Source organism: Phascolarctos cinereus, unplaced genomic scaffold (assembly GCF_003287225.1).
Source record: "Phascolarctos cinereus isolate Bilbo 61053 unplaced genomic scaffold, phaCin_HiC Scaffold_3;HRSCAF=262, whole genome shotgun sequence".
Taxonomy (NCBI): domain Eukaryota; kingdom Metazoa; phylum Chordata; class Mammalia; order Diprotodontia; family Phascolarctidae; genus Phascolarctos; species Phascolarctos cinereus.
In genome coordinates, this window is record NW_027555736.1 from 206,948,542 (window position 1) to 206,968,600 (window position 20,059).

The 20,059-nt window shown below is 40.5% G+C and overlaps 1 protein-coding gene across 6 annotated transcripts in view; it reads right to left on the bottom strand.

Moving 5' to 3' along the window:
- Window positions 1-1,618: 1,618 nt before the first annotated feature.
- Window positions 1,619-20,059, bottom strand: part of DGLUCY (D-glutamate cyclase) — a 174,446-nt gene continuing 156,005 nt past the window's right edge. For all 6 annotated transcript variants that reach the window (XM_078151427.1, XM_078151428.1, XM_078151426.1 and 3 more), the window contains 3 exons: window positions 16,732-16,851; window positions 15,351-15,505; window positions 1,619-3,102 (listed from right to left, as the gene is read on the bottom strand). In XM_078151427.1, the coding sequence (XP_078007553.1) occupies window positions 2,959-3,102; window positions 15,351-15,505; window positions 16,732-16,851 (419 nt within the window). In that variant the 3' untranslated portion in view covers window positions 1,619-2,958. The remainder of the gene's footprint in view (window positions 3,103-15,350; window positions 15,506-16,731; window positions 16,852-20,059) is intronic.

Consider the following 20,059-nt stretch of genomic DNA (forward strand, 5'->3'; position numbering starts at 1 on the left):
ACAGGGGAGAACTGAAGGAGGACGAGGCCAGAGGCACCATCCCCCATACCCCAGGACTAGAGATGATTTCAACAAGTTGCTATTAAAAAAAATTAGCAAGCAAAGAAGAAAGAACCCAACCACAGAAAGTTACTGTAGGAATAGAAAAGTCTAGGGTTCATCCTAAGAGCAAGATACTGAAGTAAAAAAAAACCCTCTCCTACCCCAAAGAATAACATCAAATAATCACCTGCCCAAAAAGAATTTATAGAAGAACTTAAAAAAGATTTCAAAAACCAAATGAGAGAGATTGAGGAAAATTTTAAAAAAAAAAGAACAATCCAAGAAAAAACCAAGAAGATTATGAAAAGAAAGTTAACCAACTGGAAAAGGAGATCCAGAATCTTAAGGAAGAAAACGATTCCTTGAAAATTAGAATTGGGCAAGGGGAAGCCAGTGAAGTTATAAGAGACCAAGAAATAACAAAGCAAAATATAAAGAATGAAAAAAATAGAAGAGAAAGGGAAACGTCTCATAAGAAAAAAAGCTGATCTGGAGAACAGATCAAGAAGAGAAAACATAGGAATAATCACACTACCTGAAAATTTTGATCAAAAAAAGAATCTTGATACAATAATACAAGAAATAATTAAAGAAAATTGTCCTGAACTGTTATAAGAGAGGAAAGTAGAAATAGAAAAAATCCATCGATCACCACCTGAAAGAGCTCCTAGGAGGAAAACCTACAGGAACGTCATAGTTAGATTCTGAAACTCCAAGCTCATGGAGAAAATATTACGAGCAACAAGAAAAGAACAATTCAAATATGGGACAGCCACAATTCGAATCACACAAGACTTAGCAGCAGCTACTTTAAAAGACTACAGGAACACTATATATCAAATAGCAAAAGAACTGGCTGAAAATATTACGCCCAGCAAAGTTAACCTTAACCCTGAATGGAAAAAAATGAACCTTCAATGAATTGCCAGACTCTCAGGATTTTGTTGTAAAAATACCTGAAATCAATAGAAAATTTGACATACAGGATCCAAGAGCAATAAAGACTAATTACAAGGGACTCAGTAAAGACAGAGTGTTTACTTTTTATACAAGGAAATGTAAATCCTATGTCTAAGAGTATTATTAGTAATTGAGTAGTTCAGAAAAAAAAAGATTGGTGTACAGCTGAGTATGATGCAATACTAAAAAGTAAACCGTCTAAGAAAAGGTAAAAAGAGTAATAATTTTATACAAAGAGATACAAGAGGAAGAACTGACACAGAGGAATCAGATGGGGGAGCACAGCTGGAAGTTCTGGAACCCTGCTCTCATTGGGAATGGGTTAGAGAGGGAAAAATACATACATATCTAGAAGGGCATAGAAGTCTTCTAAATTCAGAAAGAAATAAAAGGGTAAGGGGATGGGAGTGGGGAGAAAATAAGAAAGGGATTTCAGAGTAGGGGGAAAGGATAAGGGAGGGAATCTTTGGTGGTTGTAATAGGAGGAGAAGGTAGCAGGTGGAAGTAAAGTAGAGGAGTCAGGAGGGATAGAAAATAGGAGATATATACAAACATAAAGATCAGGAATAGAATTTATTAGAGAAAAAAGGAGTAGTAATCATGATCTTAGACAAAGTTAAAGCTAAAATAAATTTAATCAATAGAGAAAAATAGGGAAATCACACTATATGCCAGTTATGTTAATCAATATTATTTTAGACTATTTAAAATAACTAGACAATATAAGGTTTGAATATTACTGTAGTATAGGAAACCATGAGTTGGTGGACTTAGAAAAATATGGAAAGATTTGGACCTATGAAGGAAGACACTATCCACCTTTAGAGAAACAGAGGACAGAGGACAAACAAGTACAGTATGGTCTTATACAGATGCATATGAATGTATATGTTTATATGAGTATGATTATAGATATTTAAGTATATGTATTGCATGTAAGTATATGTATGTATGTGTATATGTATGGATATGTTTGTGTATATATATATGTATATATGTGCATATGTATGCACATCCCCAAAAATATATCCTCCACTTAACTGTAGCCTTCTTGGTGAGGCAGGGGAGCAAAGGGGGAAAAAAGAACAAAGTAAAAAGTACACAGCAGAGAACAAAAGAAAACTAACAAGGAAGCAAAGAAAAGATGGACAGCTCAGAACACAACGTGTAGTATTTATTATGTAGGCTTTCTTGAAATGGAAATTATTGCTATATATTTTGAATCCTCTCATGTTCTGCTGTGCATATGGCAATGCTTTTTTTCCTTTTTTTCTTTTGTATTTAAGTTTATAATATGTTTCTTCTTTTCTCATTGTATATTTAAGTTTGAGTATTTAAGTTTAAAGAAATCAATACAAAAAATGATTGATTCCCTGGAAATGTTTTACTTGGTCTCCCCTTCAAGTCCACCCACAAAAGATCACAGATTTAGATTGGAAGAGTTTGTAGAGGTTATCCAGCCTAACCTCCTCATTTTATTGGTGAGCGAAAAGAGGACCAGAGAGGCTGTGACGCGCTCACTGACACAGACAGATTCAACTCTGGTTTTTTAGGTCAAGTTCGAAGGCTCTTTCCACTTTCACCATGCTAAGCCACAAGGCACTATCGTGCATGTTTTTGTGCCTTATTTTTTTTTTTGGACCATTAGTGAATTTTCAAAGCTAGTATAGAAGGGAATTCTTCTATATTTCCATTGTTATGACCTCTTGGGTAAGTAGAAGGTGATGAAAAGAATGCCTCCCTCCCAATCCTTTCCAGTTAGCTTTGAAATTGCATTTGTCTCCACATGTTGGATTCCTACCCATGATCTCTTACAATCTCCCAATTCCCCTGACTTGGCACAAGAATACAGCCCAGCCACTTTAGGGTGGGATATGTATATATGAGGTGGGGGGCGGGGGAAATGGAGAACTAGAAAGGGTGATGGAGATTATATAAAGTGTGTGTGTATATGTATTACATGGTAGTAACATCAATCAACTGTTGGATCATTTCAGCATGAATGCCATGGAAAGGCAGACCATCCACTTCCATCCCCACATTGCCACTTACTCCACTCCGGACCTGGTGTTGTACTAGGATTCTCATCATCTTCTCTTCCTGGGAAAAATGGAGGGTAGAGAAATATTTTTTTAAAGAGTATTTAATAATGACCTATATTTCTATAGCATTTTAAAGCTTATAAGAATTTTCCTTTATTGTAACCCTATGAGGTAGTCAGTGTAAATGTTAGTTTCATTTTACAGAAGAATATTAAGTTCAGAGGAATTAAATTATGTGTCTAAGGTCATACAACTAATAACTGTCAGTTAGGACTGAAGGTAATTGAAATGCTTTTGTATGAACAAAATCAGTGTAAGCAGAGAAAAAAGAAACTATTGATTGTGAAAGTATTGATCCATCAAATATCTGAAAAGTGTATGATATCCAAGATTTATGCAAATATATGTGTGTCCATATATCTATTTCTATATGTCTGAGATTCCACAAAAGATAAGTGGTTAAAGAATGTGAACATAGTTCTCAAAATAAGAATTGAAAACTATTAACAACCATATGAATAAAATCATTGACAATAAAAGAAATGCAACTCCAAACAACTCTGAGGTTTCAACTTATAAGCAGTAAATTGGCAAAGATAATAAAAGATGAAAATAGTCAATACTGGAGGGGCCGAGGGAAGACAAGCACACCAGTACACTGTTGATGGATTTTTAATTGATCTAACCATTCTGGAATTTGGAACTATGTTAAAAAGAGAATCTGGGTGAGAGATGATAATAGACTGAACAAAGTTGGTGACTGTATGAATAGAGAAGAGATGACAAACGGAGGAGATGTTGTGGAGGTAGAAATGACAAGGTTTAGCAAGTTATTGGATACGAGAGTTTAGGGAAAATGCAAAGTTCAACATTATTGCTAAGGTTATGATGGTAATACCCTTAACAGAAAATAGGTAAATTAGGATAGTTCTGGGAGGACAGATGACGAGTTCTGTTTTGGCCATGTTGAGTTTGAGATGTGTATGGGACTACAGAGTTAGAAATATCCAAAAGGTAGTTGGTGATACAGAACTGTAGCTCAGGACAGAGAGTGGAACTGGATATATAGATCTAGGATTCATCTGCATAGAGATGACAGTTGATTACATGAGAATTAATGAGGTCGCTGAGACAGAGGTTGTAAAGAGAGGAGAAGAAGGCACAGGAGAGAACCTTGGGGGAGACCCATGGCTGGGGAGGGCAGAACACAAATGATGAGCCAGCAAAAGAGACAATGGCAGGAGCAGAACCAAGAAAGTATATCATGAAAACCCAGACAGGAGAGAGTATCCAGGAGAAAGGAATGATCATCAACAACATCAAATTTTGCAGAGAGGTCAAGAAGGATGAGGACTAAGAAATCTGGTAATTAAGAGCTCATTGGTAACTTTGGAGAGAGCAGTTTCAGTATAGTTATGGGTTTGGAAGACCACAGGAGATTGAGAAGCAAGTGAGAGGTAAAGAAATGAAGGTAATTATGGGGACAGGCTAAAGGAGGGAATGGCAGGGGAACAAAGGTAGCCACAGAGATACTGGCCTTGGTAAGAAGAGTCACTTCTTCATCAGAGACTACAATAACAGAAGAGAGAATGAAGGACAATGTCAAGGGATTTTGAGACATAGAAAAAGGGAGAACAGGGAGCTTGTGATGGATGGCCTCTGTTTCCTTTTTTTTTTTTTAAGTTTTATTGATGCTCTTTTTTTAACCACAGTGTCACTTCCTAATGACACCCACCCTAATAGAATATCATTATTATTATTATATGTAATAATAATAGTTACTCATATGTATACTTATTGATCTATATAAATGTGTTTATATTAAATTATATTAAATTGATACATTTATAAATAAGTACAGTTAAGTAAAATTAATCAACAGATTGATCATGTCTGAAAACATATGTCTCATTCTGCACCTATAGTCACCATCATCAGTACTCTGATGTCATGACTGCTTTGGTCACTACCTTGATTAGAGTTCAGAAGTTTTTCAGTGTTAGTGTCATTTCCATGATTGTGGCTGTCATGAAAATTGTTCTCCTGGTTCTGCTCATTTCATTTTCTCTCATTTAATACAATCCTTCATTTTCTCACTTAAGTATGCTAAAAAGTTGTGGATTCAAATCCTAGCTCTATCACTTACCAGGTTAAGTGACCTTGGGCCTTTAACCTCTGGGCCCTAGTTTCTTCATTTTTAAATAAGGAGGCAGACTAGATGGCTTCAAGATCCCATCCAGTCCTAAATCTTGGTCCTGTGATCCTAAGGGAGGGGAGAGGTGGCATGGGAGGCTTGTATAAAGCATTTAACAGTTTATAAAATGCCTTCCTCACAACAAGTCCAGGACACAATTGGTTCAGGTTTACTTGACAGATGAGATAACTAGATCAGAGAATTAAGATGACTTGTCCCTGGTCACATAGTAAAGAGCAGAGTCAGGACTCAAACTAGGTCTCTAGGCTCTAAAAGTGATACTTAACACAGCATCCCTAACAGAGCTCATTATCCTACCTATACTCTCCTGGGTATACTCCAGTCTAGCCAGACTGGACCACTCTATCCCTTGTAATTTCTGGCCTCTGTGCTTTTGCCCATTCTGTTCCCTGTATATGATATAATCTCACAACTCCTATCCTCCCACCTTTTGAATTCCTACTCACTCTTCAGAATTCAAAGAAATCTGGTTCTGGAGTAAGAGGACATGAGTTCAAATCTTGCCTCTCAAGCTTACCACCTATGTGATCTTGGGTGAGGCAGTTAACCTCCATATGCCTTGGCTTCCCCATCTATAAAATGAAGGGGTTGGATGAGATGACCTTCAAGAAGCCTTTCCTGAAAACTATCACCCTCCCACCATACATATATAGCACATTGTTTTGCACTGCTCCAATATAATTATCATATATTATTTTCTCTTCTAGTTACCTATGGATGCGTCTTTTCCCCTCTCAGACTATACATTCCATGAGGATATTCCATGAGGTCTTGTCTAAACTTTATATCTACAGAATGGATAGCGTGCCAGGTCTGGAGTCAAGAAGACTCATCTTCCAAGAAGCCTCCGACACTTCCTAGCTGTGTGACCCTGGGCAAGTCACTTAACCTTGTTTGCCTCAGTTTCCCCACCCGTCAAATGAGCTGGAGAATGAAATGGCAAACCACTCTAGCATCTTTGCCAAGAAAACCCCAAATGCAGTCACAAAGAGTCAGACACAACTGAAACGACTGAATACCAACAATAATGCCATATAATATGGTGAACTCAGAAGACAATTAGTTGTTGAATTGTGTCCAAATCACAACCAACCAACCCTTTGGCTTTTCGTGACCAATACATGAGAAAGTTCTCTTTAGAAGGTCCATGATGAGTCTCTATTTTTGTTTTCTTTGTGAAACTTTCACAGGATATGGTACCCTGACCATCTCATCTACTTCCCACAGCCATGGGGATGTGCCTAGAATCTGTTTCCTGTTCATTGTTTTTACCCTTCATTTTCAATTGTGTTACATCTTTTTTTTTTTAATTAGAAAACACTTTTGTAACTACAGGGTAAATTTCTTACCAATTCTTTGCCTTCCTTTGTGGGACATATCCAACACGTCCCTGAAATACCCCATAATGTACCATGGAGTCCTCAGGGAACAATTGGTAGCTTAATGATTCACCATAAATACTTGACGTGCAAATTGGTTCTAAGATCACAGGATCAGATAACTTAGAGATGAAGTAAGGTGCCAGAGAGCTCATAATCCTACCCCTGTGCTTTATCGATGAGGAAAGTGAGGCCAACAGAGTGGAGTTAGTTACCTAAAATTACACGGGTATCAGACAGAAGAGATGAAATTTAAACCCAGGTCTCCTACCTTAAAATCTAATGTTCTTAGCCACTGCCTAGAAGTATCTTTTCAGAATCATAGGATGTCAAACTTGGAAGGGACCACAGAACGTGGAGCATTAGAACACAGCAAGAGCTAAGTAACCTTAGAGGTCATTCAGAAAGTGTTTCCTAGGCCTCGTAGCTCTTCCCTCTGTTTATTATTTCCTATTTATGTGTTTGCTTGTTGTCTCCCATCATTAGACAGTCGGCTCTTTGAGGATGGGGACTGTCTTTTGCCTTTCTATCTTAAGCGTTTAGCATAGTGCCTGGTGCATAGCGGGTGCTTAATAAATGCTTCCTAACTGACAACTCACCTAAGTCTCTTCATAGTTGACAAAACTGGAAACTGAGGCCTAGAGAGGGGAAATAACTTGGCTCATAGCTAGTAGCAGTTCTGTCTTGGCACACCTGGGGCAAGTCCCCAGCAGTGATGGTGAGGGTCAGGTGGCTATATCAGGAGCATACAGTCTTTCCCTAGACACATTTGTATCTGGACAGTCTTATTCCCACATACTGGAATTGTCTCTCTCCACACTACATAGGCAGAGTGCGCCAGGTGGGTGGTGTAATCACTAAAAGTTGTCTGGGAGTCTGGCCAAAGTATTCCCATCAGATGCTGCTGGTGGGAAGGGGGCAGGGCAGGGAGAGAAGGCCCTTTATCAAATGGTAAAAACAGTGCTTTGCTGTACTTCCCTTTTTTTTTAAACTAATGGGTTGAGGTGAGGGAAGTTCATGAAATGTTCCATGCTATTTACAGAACGTTATGCTTCCAAATAACCATTTCTTCCCCCTCTGCAACTGGTACCAAGTCCTCTCCTTCACCTCACCCCCATTCCTTTGCAGTGATCCCTTTGCAGAGACCAGGAATGTCCCAGCCTACATGCAACAGGGTTTGATAGGTATGAGGTAGACAGGAGGTATACGGCATGTGAGAAACACCCTCTCTGAGGACCACACAAGAGTTCAGTAGGCAAGTTGTCTCCCCCTACCACACACAAACCTTCACTCATGGACAAAACTCAGGTGTCCGGGAAGCTGTGGAACAGGCCTAGAGTGGGACCAAAATAAGTTAAATATCTCCACTTTCAAGAAAGAGCAACATTAAGAGAGAGGGTGAGCCTGAGGACAAATGAGGGAATTGACTAAGGGAGAAACACTACTTCCTGTCCCAAAGAAATGAAATTTCGCAGAAACCAATTCAAATTCAATATAAGGGGAAATGTATCAGTTAGCACTACCCCAAAGGGGGAGGAAGAGTCACTCAGGAGTTCCTGGGTCATCCAGTTCCCAGACCCCACCTCCCACTGTACGTTCTCAAGTTGGAAGCTGAGGGACCTCTTGTCAGGACTGTTGTAAAGGAGATTTCTGTTCAGATAGGGGTTAGACCAGATAGCCTCTGAGGTCCCTAAACCAGGTTGAGGGTGACCAACAGGCCTCAGATCTGTTGGTGAGTTAGGGGAATGCTCCAAGCACATGAAGACTGCCCCTGGTGCAATGGGCAGATGAGAACAATTTATTCCAACGGCCATGAAGGTGGCTGAGTGCTTAGAACTTGGACAGACTCGAAGACTCCAAGGTCATCCTGGGCCATCACTAGTCATCTGTCTTGCCACTGGACTTTGATGACTCAGTAAGAGAGAATGAGGCGATGACTTTGTGCAACCCTTAGACCCAGTGCAGGTGCAAGTCCAGTCATCACCTTATGATGTCATCGGTCCTCTTTGAAAGCGAAGGACAAACAACTACAACAATAGAATGTGAAGAATGGGAGAGAATCAGCAGCCTGTTTTGACTAGAATGTAATGTGTGTAAAGTCAAGAAGGGTGAGATGAGAGTCTGCAAAGGTAGGTTAGAGCCAGATAAAGTAAGAGTGTTGAAGGCCAGCATAGATACAGAGTTCATACCTTACTGGATAGGCAATAGAGAGCTAGTGAAGATATTTCATCAAATGAATGGCAAAATCAGAGTGGTGCCAGGGTCACCTGATATCTGTAGGTGCCTGGATCATAGAGCTTTAGAGACAACAGAGGCCTATCCCCTTGGTTACAGAGCAGAGATTCAAAGCCGGATCTTCTAACCCTAAACCCAGAGCTCATTCTCCAGAACCACATTGTACTAACTGCCAATGTGTGAGGCTATAGATCAAGCAGGAAGGGAATAATGACCACAACCCTTCCCTCTGGCTCTGGAACCAATCTGGCTCTTCTACGAGCAAAGCAGCATTGCAGTAGCTCAAAAGAAATGTGAGATGTGCAAACTGAGAGACATCTCCACTCCAAATATTCCTACATACTGTTTGTGCCCGCCTGTCGTAGAGCCTTCCGAGCTCATACTGGTCTGATCGGCTACAGACACACTGTACCTTGACTCCAACAGAGTGATGTCATTTTGGTCCTCTACGAGGACAAAAGGCAATCAGTATTTAGCACATCACCTGGCCCATTACAGATGCTTAATAAATGCTTGTTGACTTGACTTGTTGACTTCTATCTCTGTTGCTCTGTCCTTAGCCAGATGCTAAGCCTAGTTTTATGCTTTAGTAAAGCTCCGATTCTCCTCCTGTTTTATTTCAGCCTAATCCCATTTGTGGGAAGCTAGATAGTGTAGTGGATAGAACACTGGACTTGGAATCAGGAAGACTCATCAGATCTGGCCTCAGACACTTAACTAGCTGTGTGACCCTGGGCAAGTCACTTAACCCTGTTTACCTCAATTCTTCATCTGTAAAATGAGCTAGAGAAGGAAATGGCAAATCACTCCAATATCATTGCCAAGAAAACCCCAAATGGGGTCATGAAGAGTTGGGCACGACTGAAATGAGCCAGCAACAGCAACAAAGTCTCCTTTGTGGTCTCTTGGTAGGCAACACATTTCCCTGGAGCATTATCAGCTCCCTCCTACAGAGCCAGAAGCTACAGAAGCTTGATTGATTCTCTTTTTAAACGACAAGCTCTCTTCTGAGACACCTACAAAGTTCTTTTTTTTTTTTTCCTCCTGAGCACAACTCCCAGCTCGAAGTTTATTTGCAGAGCTAAGGTGATTGACATTCCTGAAGCCCAATCCTTTCTCGGCTCAGGTGATCAGGTTTACCTGCTTGCCCAGGTTTTCTTTGACGACCATCCATCCATCACTTAAAAACCAACTCCTTTCTTCTATACTCCCCTCCTCTTTGCCCTCTCCCAGAGGATCCTAATCACTACAGTTGGATGATATCAAACAAATCTGTAAGCATTCAGGAACAATAACATATAATTTCCCCAAACAGAAGAGGAAACCCACTTCTGCACAAAGGTAAAAGCAGGGGAGCTAAGGGACCAGATGGAAAACCACAATGGTGAATTTTCCATCCTTTGGTTGAAATTAGACTAGGGTATTTCCTTGTTCTGATTAATTCTTTCTTTTGTGAGTCAGAGACCATATGCAAGAAAGCCCCAATCACCTCCCTATCTCTACTCCCACGAGCCAGGAAGTTTGAGGGATAGTGGCAAGATTATACTAGATTTGGAGCCACAGAATTTGGGTAAGAATTCCAGCTCTGACACTTACTCCCTGTGTGGCCCTGGGCAGGTCACACTGTCTCTCTTAGCCTCAGTGTCCTTATCTGTAAAATGAGAGAGGTGATCTACATGAGTTCTTAGTTTGGGGTCCATGGACCCCTGTGTGGATAAATTTCAGAGGATCAGTGAACTTAAGATGGGGAAAAAATTTTATTTTCACTAATCTCTAACTGAAATTTAACATTTCCTTCCATTACACATTTTTAAAAAAATGATTCTGAGAAAGGGTCTATGTTGTTTAGTCATTTCAGTCACGTCCAACTCTTCCTGACTCCATCTGGAGTTTTCTTGGCAAAGATACTGGAGTGGTTTGCTGATTCCTTTTCCAACTCATTTGACAAATGAAGAAACTGAGGCAAGCAGGTTTAAGTGACTTGCCCAGGGTCACACAAATAGGCTTCACTAGACTGGCAAAGAGGTCCCTGGCGCAAAAGAAAAGACCTATTAAGAATCCCTGGCCTAGTGGCTTAGATGGTCTCTAAATTGCTGTTGCATTTTCAATCCTATGATCCTATCTATGTTCAAATATATATTCCAGCTTTGAGGATAAAGTCTCCAGATTAGCTTTCTACTAGGAACTTTATGGGCATCTAGGTGGTGAGATAGAAAACCAGGCCTGGAGTCTGGACGACCTGAGTTCAAATATGGCTTTCAACACTAACTAGCTATGTGAACCCGGACAAGTCACTTTACCCTGTTGGCCTCAGTTTCCTCATCTGTAAACTGAGCTGGAGAAGAAAATGGCAAACCACTCCAGTATCTTTGCCAAGAAAACCCAAAGTGGGGTTACTAAGGGTCAGAAACAGCCAATGCACAAAGCAACAACAACAATCACTACTTTAATTTAAGCTGCTTAGATGGTCAATGGAAGCTGAAAAACTTGCGAAATAGTTATTGGCTTAGGGATCCGTGTAACATTGTTTGTGCTCATCTTGTCTGAACATGAAGAGAAATGTAGCAGCTGCCATGTTCCACTATTAGCCTCTAAGACTAGAAGGCACTCTCTTAGCATGAATCCATCCTGGCCTCCTGGCTCCTTCTATCACAGTCCATTCTGGACAAACCATTAAACCGATCTTCCTAAGATCACTTTATTATTCATCATTCATCCAAGTGGTCCTTGGGTATCTGGAGGTAGGCTAATGTCGTACAAACAGCCCAGGATTTGGAATCAAATGTACCTGGTTCAAATTCTGCACCTGATCTCTTGATATCAGTGTGACAGTGGTCAAGTCAGTTGCACTCTTTGGTCCTCAGATCCCTCATCTGTAATAAGAGAGCTGAACAAGATAATTTCTAAAGTCCTTATAACTCCAAAATCATATAAGATACCAACTGCCACCCAACCACCACACAGGGCAGGCAAGCTAGCCTAGCTGAGGCACCCTGACAGAGACAGGAGGCAGCATATGCCAGGCAAATCAAAGCACCACTGCCACCCTGACCATCAGCTCCCCTCAGACGTTGGTGGAGACAGCTCGGGACTCTAAAGTCAAGAGCCTTGGGAACAGCAGTGCATCCTGGGACGCAGTCTGATGACTATTCCTTCAATAGCTATAGCTACACCTAAGACCTAGGGAAAAAAAAAAAGTTCTCGTCACAAAAGTCCTTGACACTGTCAAATGGTTCACCATCAGAAACGAATTTGGTTTTATCCATGGAAATTTGCTTTGTCTCTTTACCCCAAGGTCCATGGGATTTTTGCATCTGACTTGCAGCTGAAATCTTCCTTTCATGTTCTGTATCTCTCATTAAAGTGTGAGCTACCTAAGAGAAGAGGATGTCCCACTTTCCTGTTTGTATCCCCAGCACTTAGCACAGTGTTTTGCACATAGTGCTTAATAAATGCTTCATTCATTCATTCATTCATTCATTCATTCATTCATTCATTCATACACAAGCACAATTAAATGAGTACTCCAATTGTGCTAAATATTGTTGTTCATTCTTTTTTCAGTCCTATCCGACTCTTCCTGACCCTATTTGGGGTTTTCTTGGCAAAGATACTAGGCTGATTTGCCATTTCCTTCTTCAGCTCACTTTACAGATAAGGAAACTGAGGCTAACAGGGTTAAGTGATTTGCCCAAGGTCACATAGCTAGTAAGTATCTGATGCCAGATTTAAACTCAGGAAGAGGATTCTTCCAGATTCCAGGCCTGGCACTCTAACCACCGCCCTACCTATCTGTCCTCTAAGTACTGTGGAGGATTCTAAACAAGCATAAGGTGTGCAGCTTTCTGCCCTCATGGATTTCTATACTGGTTGGGAAGTTAGGAAGTTAGGAAGTTTGGAACAACTTCCTTGTTGTTGACAACAAGGGGACAGTTCTTGATTAAATGAAAAAAAATCGGTGGTCCTGATAATACCAGGATTATAGAAGCTTAAGATGGAAGACAGTCCAACCTCCCAGCCAACACAGGAAGACCCTCTGATAAAGAGGTGGTTATCTAGCCTCTGTCTCCAAGCTTTCATTCAATAGGTGGGGCAGGATCCAGCAGTTCTTGAGTTCTGGTCATGAAACGCCACTAGGCTTAGCCTGAACAATTTTTAGACAAACTACACCTACCACTATGGACCTCACATATTTTGGAACAGTAGATACATCTATCAACCAATCAATCAACAATTGATTGATTGTTATTCTGAACTTGCACCCAAGGTCACAGCCAGTAAGTTGTCTGAGGCTGAATTTGAACTCAGGTCTCCCTGACTCCAGTTCCTGTGCATTATCCACCTACCTGCCCAAGAATCAGGAAGACCTTAGTTCAAATCCTCTCTTAGTCTCTTACTTAGATTTGTGGCCCTGGGCAAGTCACTTAGCCTCAGTTTCCTGTTCTGTAAAATGAGGATAAAAATAGCCCTTACCTCACAGGGTTGTTGCTATACATAAAGTGCTTTGCAACCCTTAAAGTTCATATAAATGCTAGTTAGCACTAATTATTATTAACAATAAATGCTAATTATTGTGAATATTGGTAATAATACTCCTGTTTCCAAATGACAGCTTTTCACAGACTTGAAGACAGCTTTCCTACTCCTCTAATGTCTTTACTTCTCCATCCCTCATTCCCTCTCCCATCCTCATGTGACTTGACTTCCAGGCCCTGCTCTGCACATGTTCCAGTTGGTCAATATTCCTCCTGACATGTAATGCCAATAACACAAAGATATACTCTAAGTGCTGTCTATCTTGGTTAAGAAAAGGAGAGATCAACTTGTGCTAGTACCCTCTCTGCTCAAAAACCTGCAATGGCTCTCTATTGCCTATCAGACCAAGTTCAAATTCCTCAATCAAGTGTTCTGCGTTCTCCATAATTTGTCCCATCATCCCTTTTATCTGCCATCTGATTCAAACTAGATCTTCACCACAAACTCTCTACCTTAAGCTGGCTGGTCTCCTAATTCCTCTCTCCCTCCCTTTGTCCATCCCACTGGGTAGGTACCTCCCTCCCTCCATCCTCTTCACAATCTCTGGATTGCAATTTGGATTTGGATTTCTGCTCCTGGTGGAAATGCCCTTCCTTCTTCTCTCCTGCTCATCTTTCAAGGCTCAACTCAAGTCGTCATAAAGCCTTCCTTTATGACGCTAGCCCACAATGCTCTCTCCTTTATCTGCTCTGCCAAAGAACTTAATTTCTGTCATCTACAACTCCCTGCCCCCGCACACATTAGCACTTGTTTTGTATTCATCTATCATTATTTCATGTATTAATTTTCATTCCACAGTTTTAATACATACTATTTAAAGGCCTAAAAGAGAGTCTCTCTAGGTGGCTACTCCGTAGATGCACAGGGACAAAAATCACAAGATATCGAAAAAAAGGCAAAAGATAGGATATATAGGATAAGTAAGAAATAATTAACAGGGGGAAGCCACTAGACTCAAGAGGAGGTGAGGAAAGCTTGGGAAGTTGGGAAGACATGGATGGACTGCCATTTGTACCAATAGAGTGAATACTCTCGACAATGAGATCATGGATCAATGAATTATTGTTATTATTAAGAATCCTGTTTTCATCTTTTCAATGATGCTTGGACAGAAGCAATTCTGGGGAAAGCTGATATTCTGCTATTATTCTTTTACATTTGACGTTCTGGAGATTATATTGTACAGGTAGATAAAATAATTGCTTTTTGTAATTTAATAAAAGTATTATGATGTGAGCTCATCTTCTGTAAGCTCACTGAAAGGTTCTTTGGAACAATTCCAGCAGCAGATAGGATGATATATGGCACATCCTATTCCCCCATGGTTTTGATTTCATTAAGCTTTTCATTACACATAACTTGGAGATTGTAAGTATTTGGAATGTGGGGCAGACAGTGTATATGAACAATGTATAGGATCCAGAGTTGAACAAGGAGGAGGAGAACAGGATAAATTGCCTTCAGGAAACTGCCACGTACTTTTAATGACCCCAAGCTTCCTTTGGAAACAAAGGTTCATCTTTTCAATGCCAATATTCTACTGGCGTCTCTTCAAAGAACTGAAAGTAAATATCATCCAGAGAGCAATGGAGGGGGGTATATGGTGGGTGAGAACAGAAACCTCAAAGAGGAACAGGACTAAAAGATAATCAATAGAAATTTAGGAAATGTATGATAGGAACGGAAGATGGGCTGGTTAAGTGTCAAGAGGCAGAGATAACAAATCAACAGCCCAAGTATACCGCTGGTATCCTCGGGATGTCCAGAGAAAGAGATGAAAGCTTCCAGAAAGTTGAGTGGGCCCATGTGGTAAACTTCTGAGAGGCCATGTACAAAAGTCTCATAGGATGGATCAGCATGGAAAGGTTGCAATCTCCGTCACAGGAGGGATCAACTTCCCTCTCACCACCCTATGTTATATACAATGAGCTAGTACCTCACCTTTATGACAGATGGGAGTGCCTGAGCCCAGGCTGCTGCTCTCGATGAGGGGGTGGGTAATCCAACAGCTCTCCGCAGGTAGCGCTCATGTATATTGTTTATGTTCAGTAAATACAGCGCACAGGCCAGAGCATAGCCTCCCCAATTGGAAACACCTGACACAGAAAACAGACTCTAAATCACAGGACTACAGAAATAGGCTTGCTTCACGTCCTTGTCTTTAGGGAGAATCACCTCTAAACTGTCTGGGCAGAAGAGGTCCAGTCCTTATACCGAGCTCCAGAAGAAGGAATTTCACCACATCCCTAGATATTTAATAACCCTCAAAATTAAGAAATTGACCATTTTGACTAATCTTAGAGCAGAAAGGGTGCTCGACTTGGTGACAGAATATTTTGTGTTCTAACTCTCCCACTTACTGTGTTGTCTTAGACAAATCATTTCGCCCTTTGGACCCTCCATCTCTTCTTCTGTAAAATGGGATAATACCTACATTACCTACCTACCTCACAGGAGTGTTAGGAGGAAAGTGCTTTCAAACCATGAAGCTCTATATAAATGTGAACTAGTATATAATTATGTATAACATAACATATATCATATACAATCATAATATAATCACATCATTATATACAGCACACCATATATTAGATTTAATCATATTAAAATAACATAATTATATTTATTTTAAATACATTCATATTTATTTTTATTAAATATATTATTATATAATAATTATTATACTATATATACAATCATAATGGTTGAAAATCAAATTCCATTCTTTGATCCAGTAACACTGGCCTTCTGGCTATTCTACGAACATGATGCTCCATCTCAGCTCTGGGCATTTTCTCTGGCTGTCCCCCACGCCTGGAATGCTCTCCCTCCTCTGCTTGGACCACTGACCTCCCTGGTTTCCTTTAAGTCCCAGCTAAAACCCCACATTCTACAGGAAGCTTTCCCCAACTCCTCTTCATTCGAGTGCCTTCCCCCTATTACTTACTTCTTATTTATCCTATACATCCTGCCTTTTGCCTTTTTTTGTATCTTGGGTGTATAGCATAGGGTCTGGCACAATAGTGGGTTCTTAATAAATGTTTTCTGCTTGATTATATAATTTCTACTTTTTCTGCATTTTGCTCATTGGATTATAAGCTCCCTAAGGCCAGGGACTATATTTTCTTTTTCTTTGTATCTCTAGCATTGAGCACAGTGCCTGACACATAGTAGGTGCTTAATAAATGTTTACTGATTATTTAGTTTTTGTACATTTTTGTACATGTCATTTCCCTCCTTAGGTCTTTGAGGGCCTTGAGCACAGTGCCTGCTATGTAGCAGGTGCTTAATGAACGCTTATCATTGACTGTGGGCATCTTACCAGCTATGATGGCAAAATCAGCTTCCACATCACAAGCTATGACGTCCCCATTCTTGATGTGCCTCTTCACAGATGTTTTGACTTTTCCCATCCCAAGTTCATTCCCTCCATCACCAATACCTAGGTTAGAAGGGCAAAAGGATAAATAGATCAATTTCATAAACTAGAGAAAGAAGGAAGGTCATTTCTTATAACAACAAAAACAACAATATCACACCAGTCAGTTGAGGTAAATGAAGTATTTAGAGGCAGCTTATGTGACCCAGGCATAGGGGAAGTGCTGCCCTGCAGTTTCCTCATCTGGGAGTTTCTTGTATCAGTGAAATCACAGGTCTAGTCTCTTATCTCTACTTAGCTATATGTTGTTTCCTTCACTGATGTAAAATGCTCGTTGACTGAGTGATCAATTTAAATCCCAGGGCCAGCTCTTTTCAACTAGGTGGCATAATGAATTGAGCTCTGGGCCTGAAGTCAGAAGACCTGAGTTCAAATCTTGCCTCAGACACTTATTAACTGTGTGGTCCTGGGCAAGTCACTTAACCTCTGTCTCAGTTTTCTCAACTGTAGAATGGTGATAATAATAGCACCTACCTCCCAGTGTTGTGAGAAAAAAATGAAACCATATTTGTAAAGCACTTTGCAAACCTTAAACACTACATAAATGCTGGCTGTTGTTTTGGTGCAACGGATAGAGTGCTGGGCCTGGAATCAAGAAAACCTGAGTTCAAATCTGACCTCAGATATTTACTAGTTGTGTGACATTGGGCAAGTCACTTAACCCCTGTTACCCTCAGTTTCCTTATCTATAAAATGGGGATAATAATAATAATAATACCTATCCTCTCCAGGTTCATTGTGAGGATCACATGAGGTGAAAATTGTAAACTGCTTAGCACAGTGCCAGGCATATAGTAAATACTATATAAATGTTAGCTATTATTGCTTTTTAAAAATTATTTTTCCAGAGTAGGAAATTGAGGCTTAGAGTTGTAAGTTGCCCAAGGTCTCTGGCATATGAATGTGATGGAGTACTACAGTGTTATGAGAAATGAAGAGGGGGGTGTTTTTAGAAATACATGGCAAGACTTATATGAACTGATACAAAGTGAAGTGAGAAGAACCGGGAGATCATTGCGCACATCGTACATAGCACTGTGTACAACAGAAATGTTGTAATGATGATCAGCTGTTGAAAGAACTGACTACTCTGATCAATACAATGATCCAAGATAATTCCAAAGGATTCGTGATGAAAAATGCCATCCACCTCCAGAGAGAGAACTGATGAACTCTGAGTGTAAATTGGAGTATAATTTTCTCGCTTTATTTTTCTGGATTAAAAAAAAATATGGCTAATATGGAAATATGGTTTGCATGATTTAACATGTACAATTGATATTATATTGTTTGCCTTCTCAATGGGTAGAGACAGGGGTGGAAGGAAGGGAAAGAATTTGGAACTCAATGAAAAAAAAGGCTAAAAATAAATAAATAATAAATTAGGGGAAAAAAAGAAATTGCCACTCCAACTCTTCTGGGAGTGGAAAGATGGAGGGATATTGGTATTAGTTCATCATAACTTGGTATGAATGATTTTAATCAGTCCATCTTTTCTCTGAAACTGAGTCGAGAGGACCCTGAGGAGATGGGGATTCTGACGAGGTAGAAGAAGGAAGAATCATTTTGTGGCATGAAGGGAAGGCCTGGGTAGGTTGCTATAATAACAGTAATAATAATGAATCACATTTGTTCAGTTTTGTTGTTTATACCATTGTTTTCAAAGAAGACCAATGATGTCACAGGGTGATGTTTTGAATTGCTCGTGACTGGATTTAAGTGAGGCAGAGCTGCACAGAGCCGCCAGCCTCACTCTCTCTTCCAGAGTCATTGAAGTCTAGTGGCAAGACAAAAGTCAGAACAATGGCCCAAGATACAGTGGATGACTTTGGCATCTTTGATGTCTGGCCAAGCTCTAAGCACTCCAGAGCAACTGCTTCGGCCGCCTTTATAGCCATTGGAACAAATTGTATTCATCCACCTAATCCACCGGGGGATGTCTCCATGTGCTTGGGGATAGACATCTCCCTAACTAACCAACAGGTCTGAGGCCTTTTAGTTACCCTCGACGCAGTTTAGCCTGTCTGCCAAGAAGGTTTTACCAGGGTGTGGCCTGTGTGCATGCTACAGCTTCTTGGAACCACAGGTGAGAATTGGGTGAAAGTGAACCCCAAAGGTGGATAAGCGCCCTGAAAAGGGCCTGGCAAGCCCTCACCTCAGAAGTGCTAGTCCTCCCCGAATGCCCCACATATCTCCCTCACAGTAGTACTAAACGTCTGTGTGGGTCTCTGTAGCATGAAAGTGAAATGTACTCGAATGTCAGAACGTTGCCTGTCTAGTAGCCCAAGTTCTTTTCTTTCTGGAGTGTCAGAGAGGATGTCTGACTTATAGTGAGGTGCTACGAAATGCTTAGGGAGGGGACCTGCATCATCACTGGGGAACATGGAAGTTAATGAAGTGTTAGGTATCACCCCACTGACAACCCCAAGTCTGGTTCCCTTACAAAGGGGAGACTAAACTACAGGGCAGTATCAGACTTCAGGACCCCAGGGTAAGACTCACTCCAGCAAGGGAAGAAAATTATACTGATCCATTTATGGGAATTTGTGAGTCCTTTAAGTGTCTGCATTGCTTGTAGGCTCCTTTGTAATGGCTACATTTTTGGTAAATTGGAATTAAGTCTGTCCCGTACTAACCTAACATTTGCTTATTACTTTGAGTGCCTGTATAGGGATTTCAGGACTCTGTTCCTCAAATCTATTGAGACCAGATGGGAATTATATTTAAAGACTTCCTAGGGCAAACTCTTGGTTGGGAAATAATGAGCCATAGAGAGTGGTATGGGGGGGGGGGTGTCATTCACCGTGAATAGGCCCAGAATTTGAGGCACTGGGCCGTTGGTTACACCTTTACTACACACTGCACAGTTAATATCTAGGGACTGGGAACCTGAGGAAAAGGGAGCATCAGGTAGGGAAAGACATATGGAAGGGGCTGCTTGATTAGAGTCATGGAACATTAGAAGGAAAAACTGGAGATACTGTTCTAATCATCTAATTCTCCTCCCCTCATTTTTATAGATGAGGAAATGAGGTTCAAACAGGGAGGAGTGAGTTGCTCAGTCACATAACAATTCAATAGCAGAGCCACCACTAAAGTCCAGCTTTCCTGTCTTCCAAACTGGTGCTCTTAATGCTACTTAACTAGATGAGTTTTCGTGTCTATCACCAGCAACCTCAGAAAGCTTAACTCCTCAAGAGGAGTTAAGAAT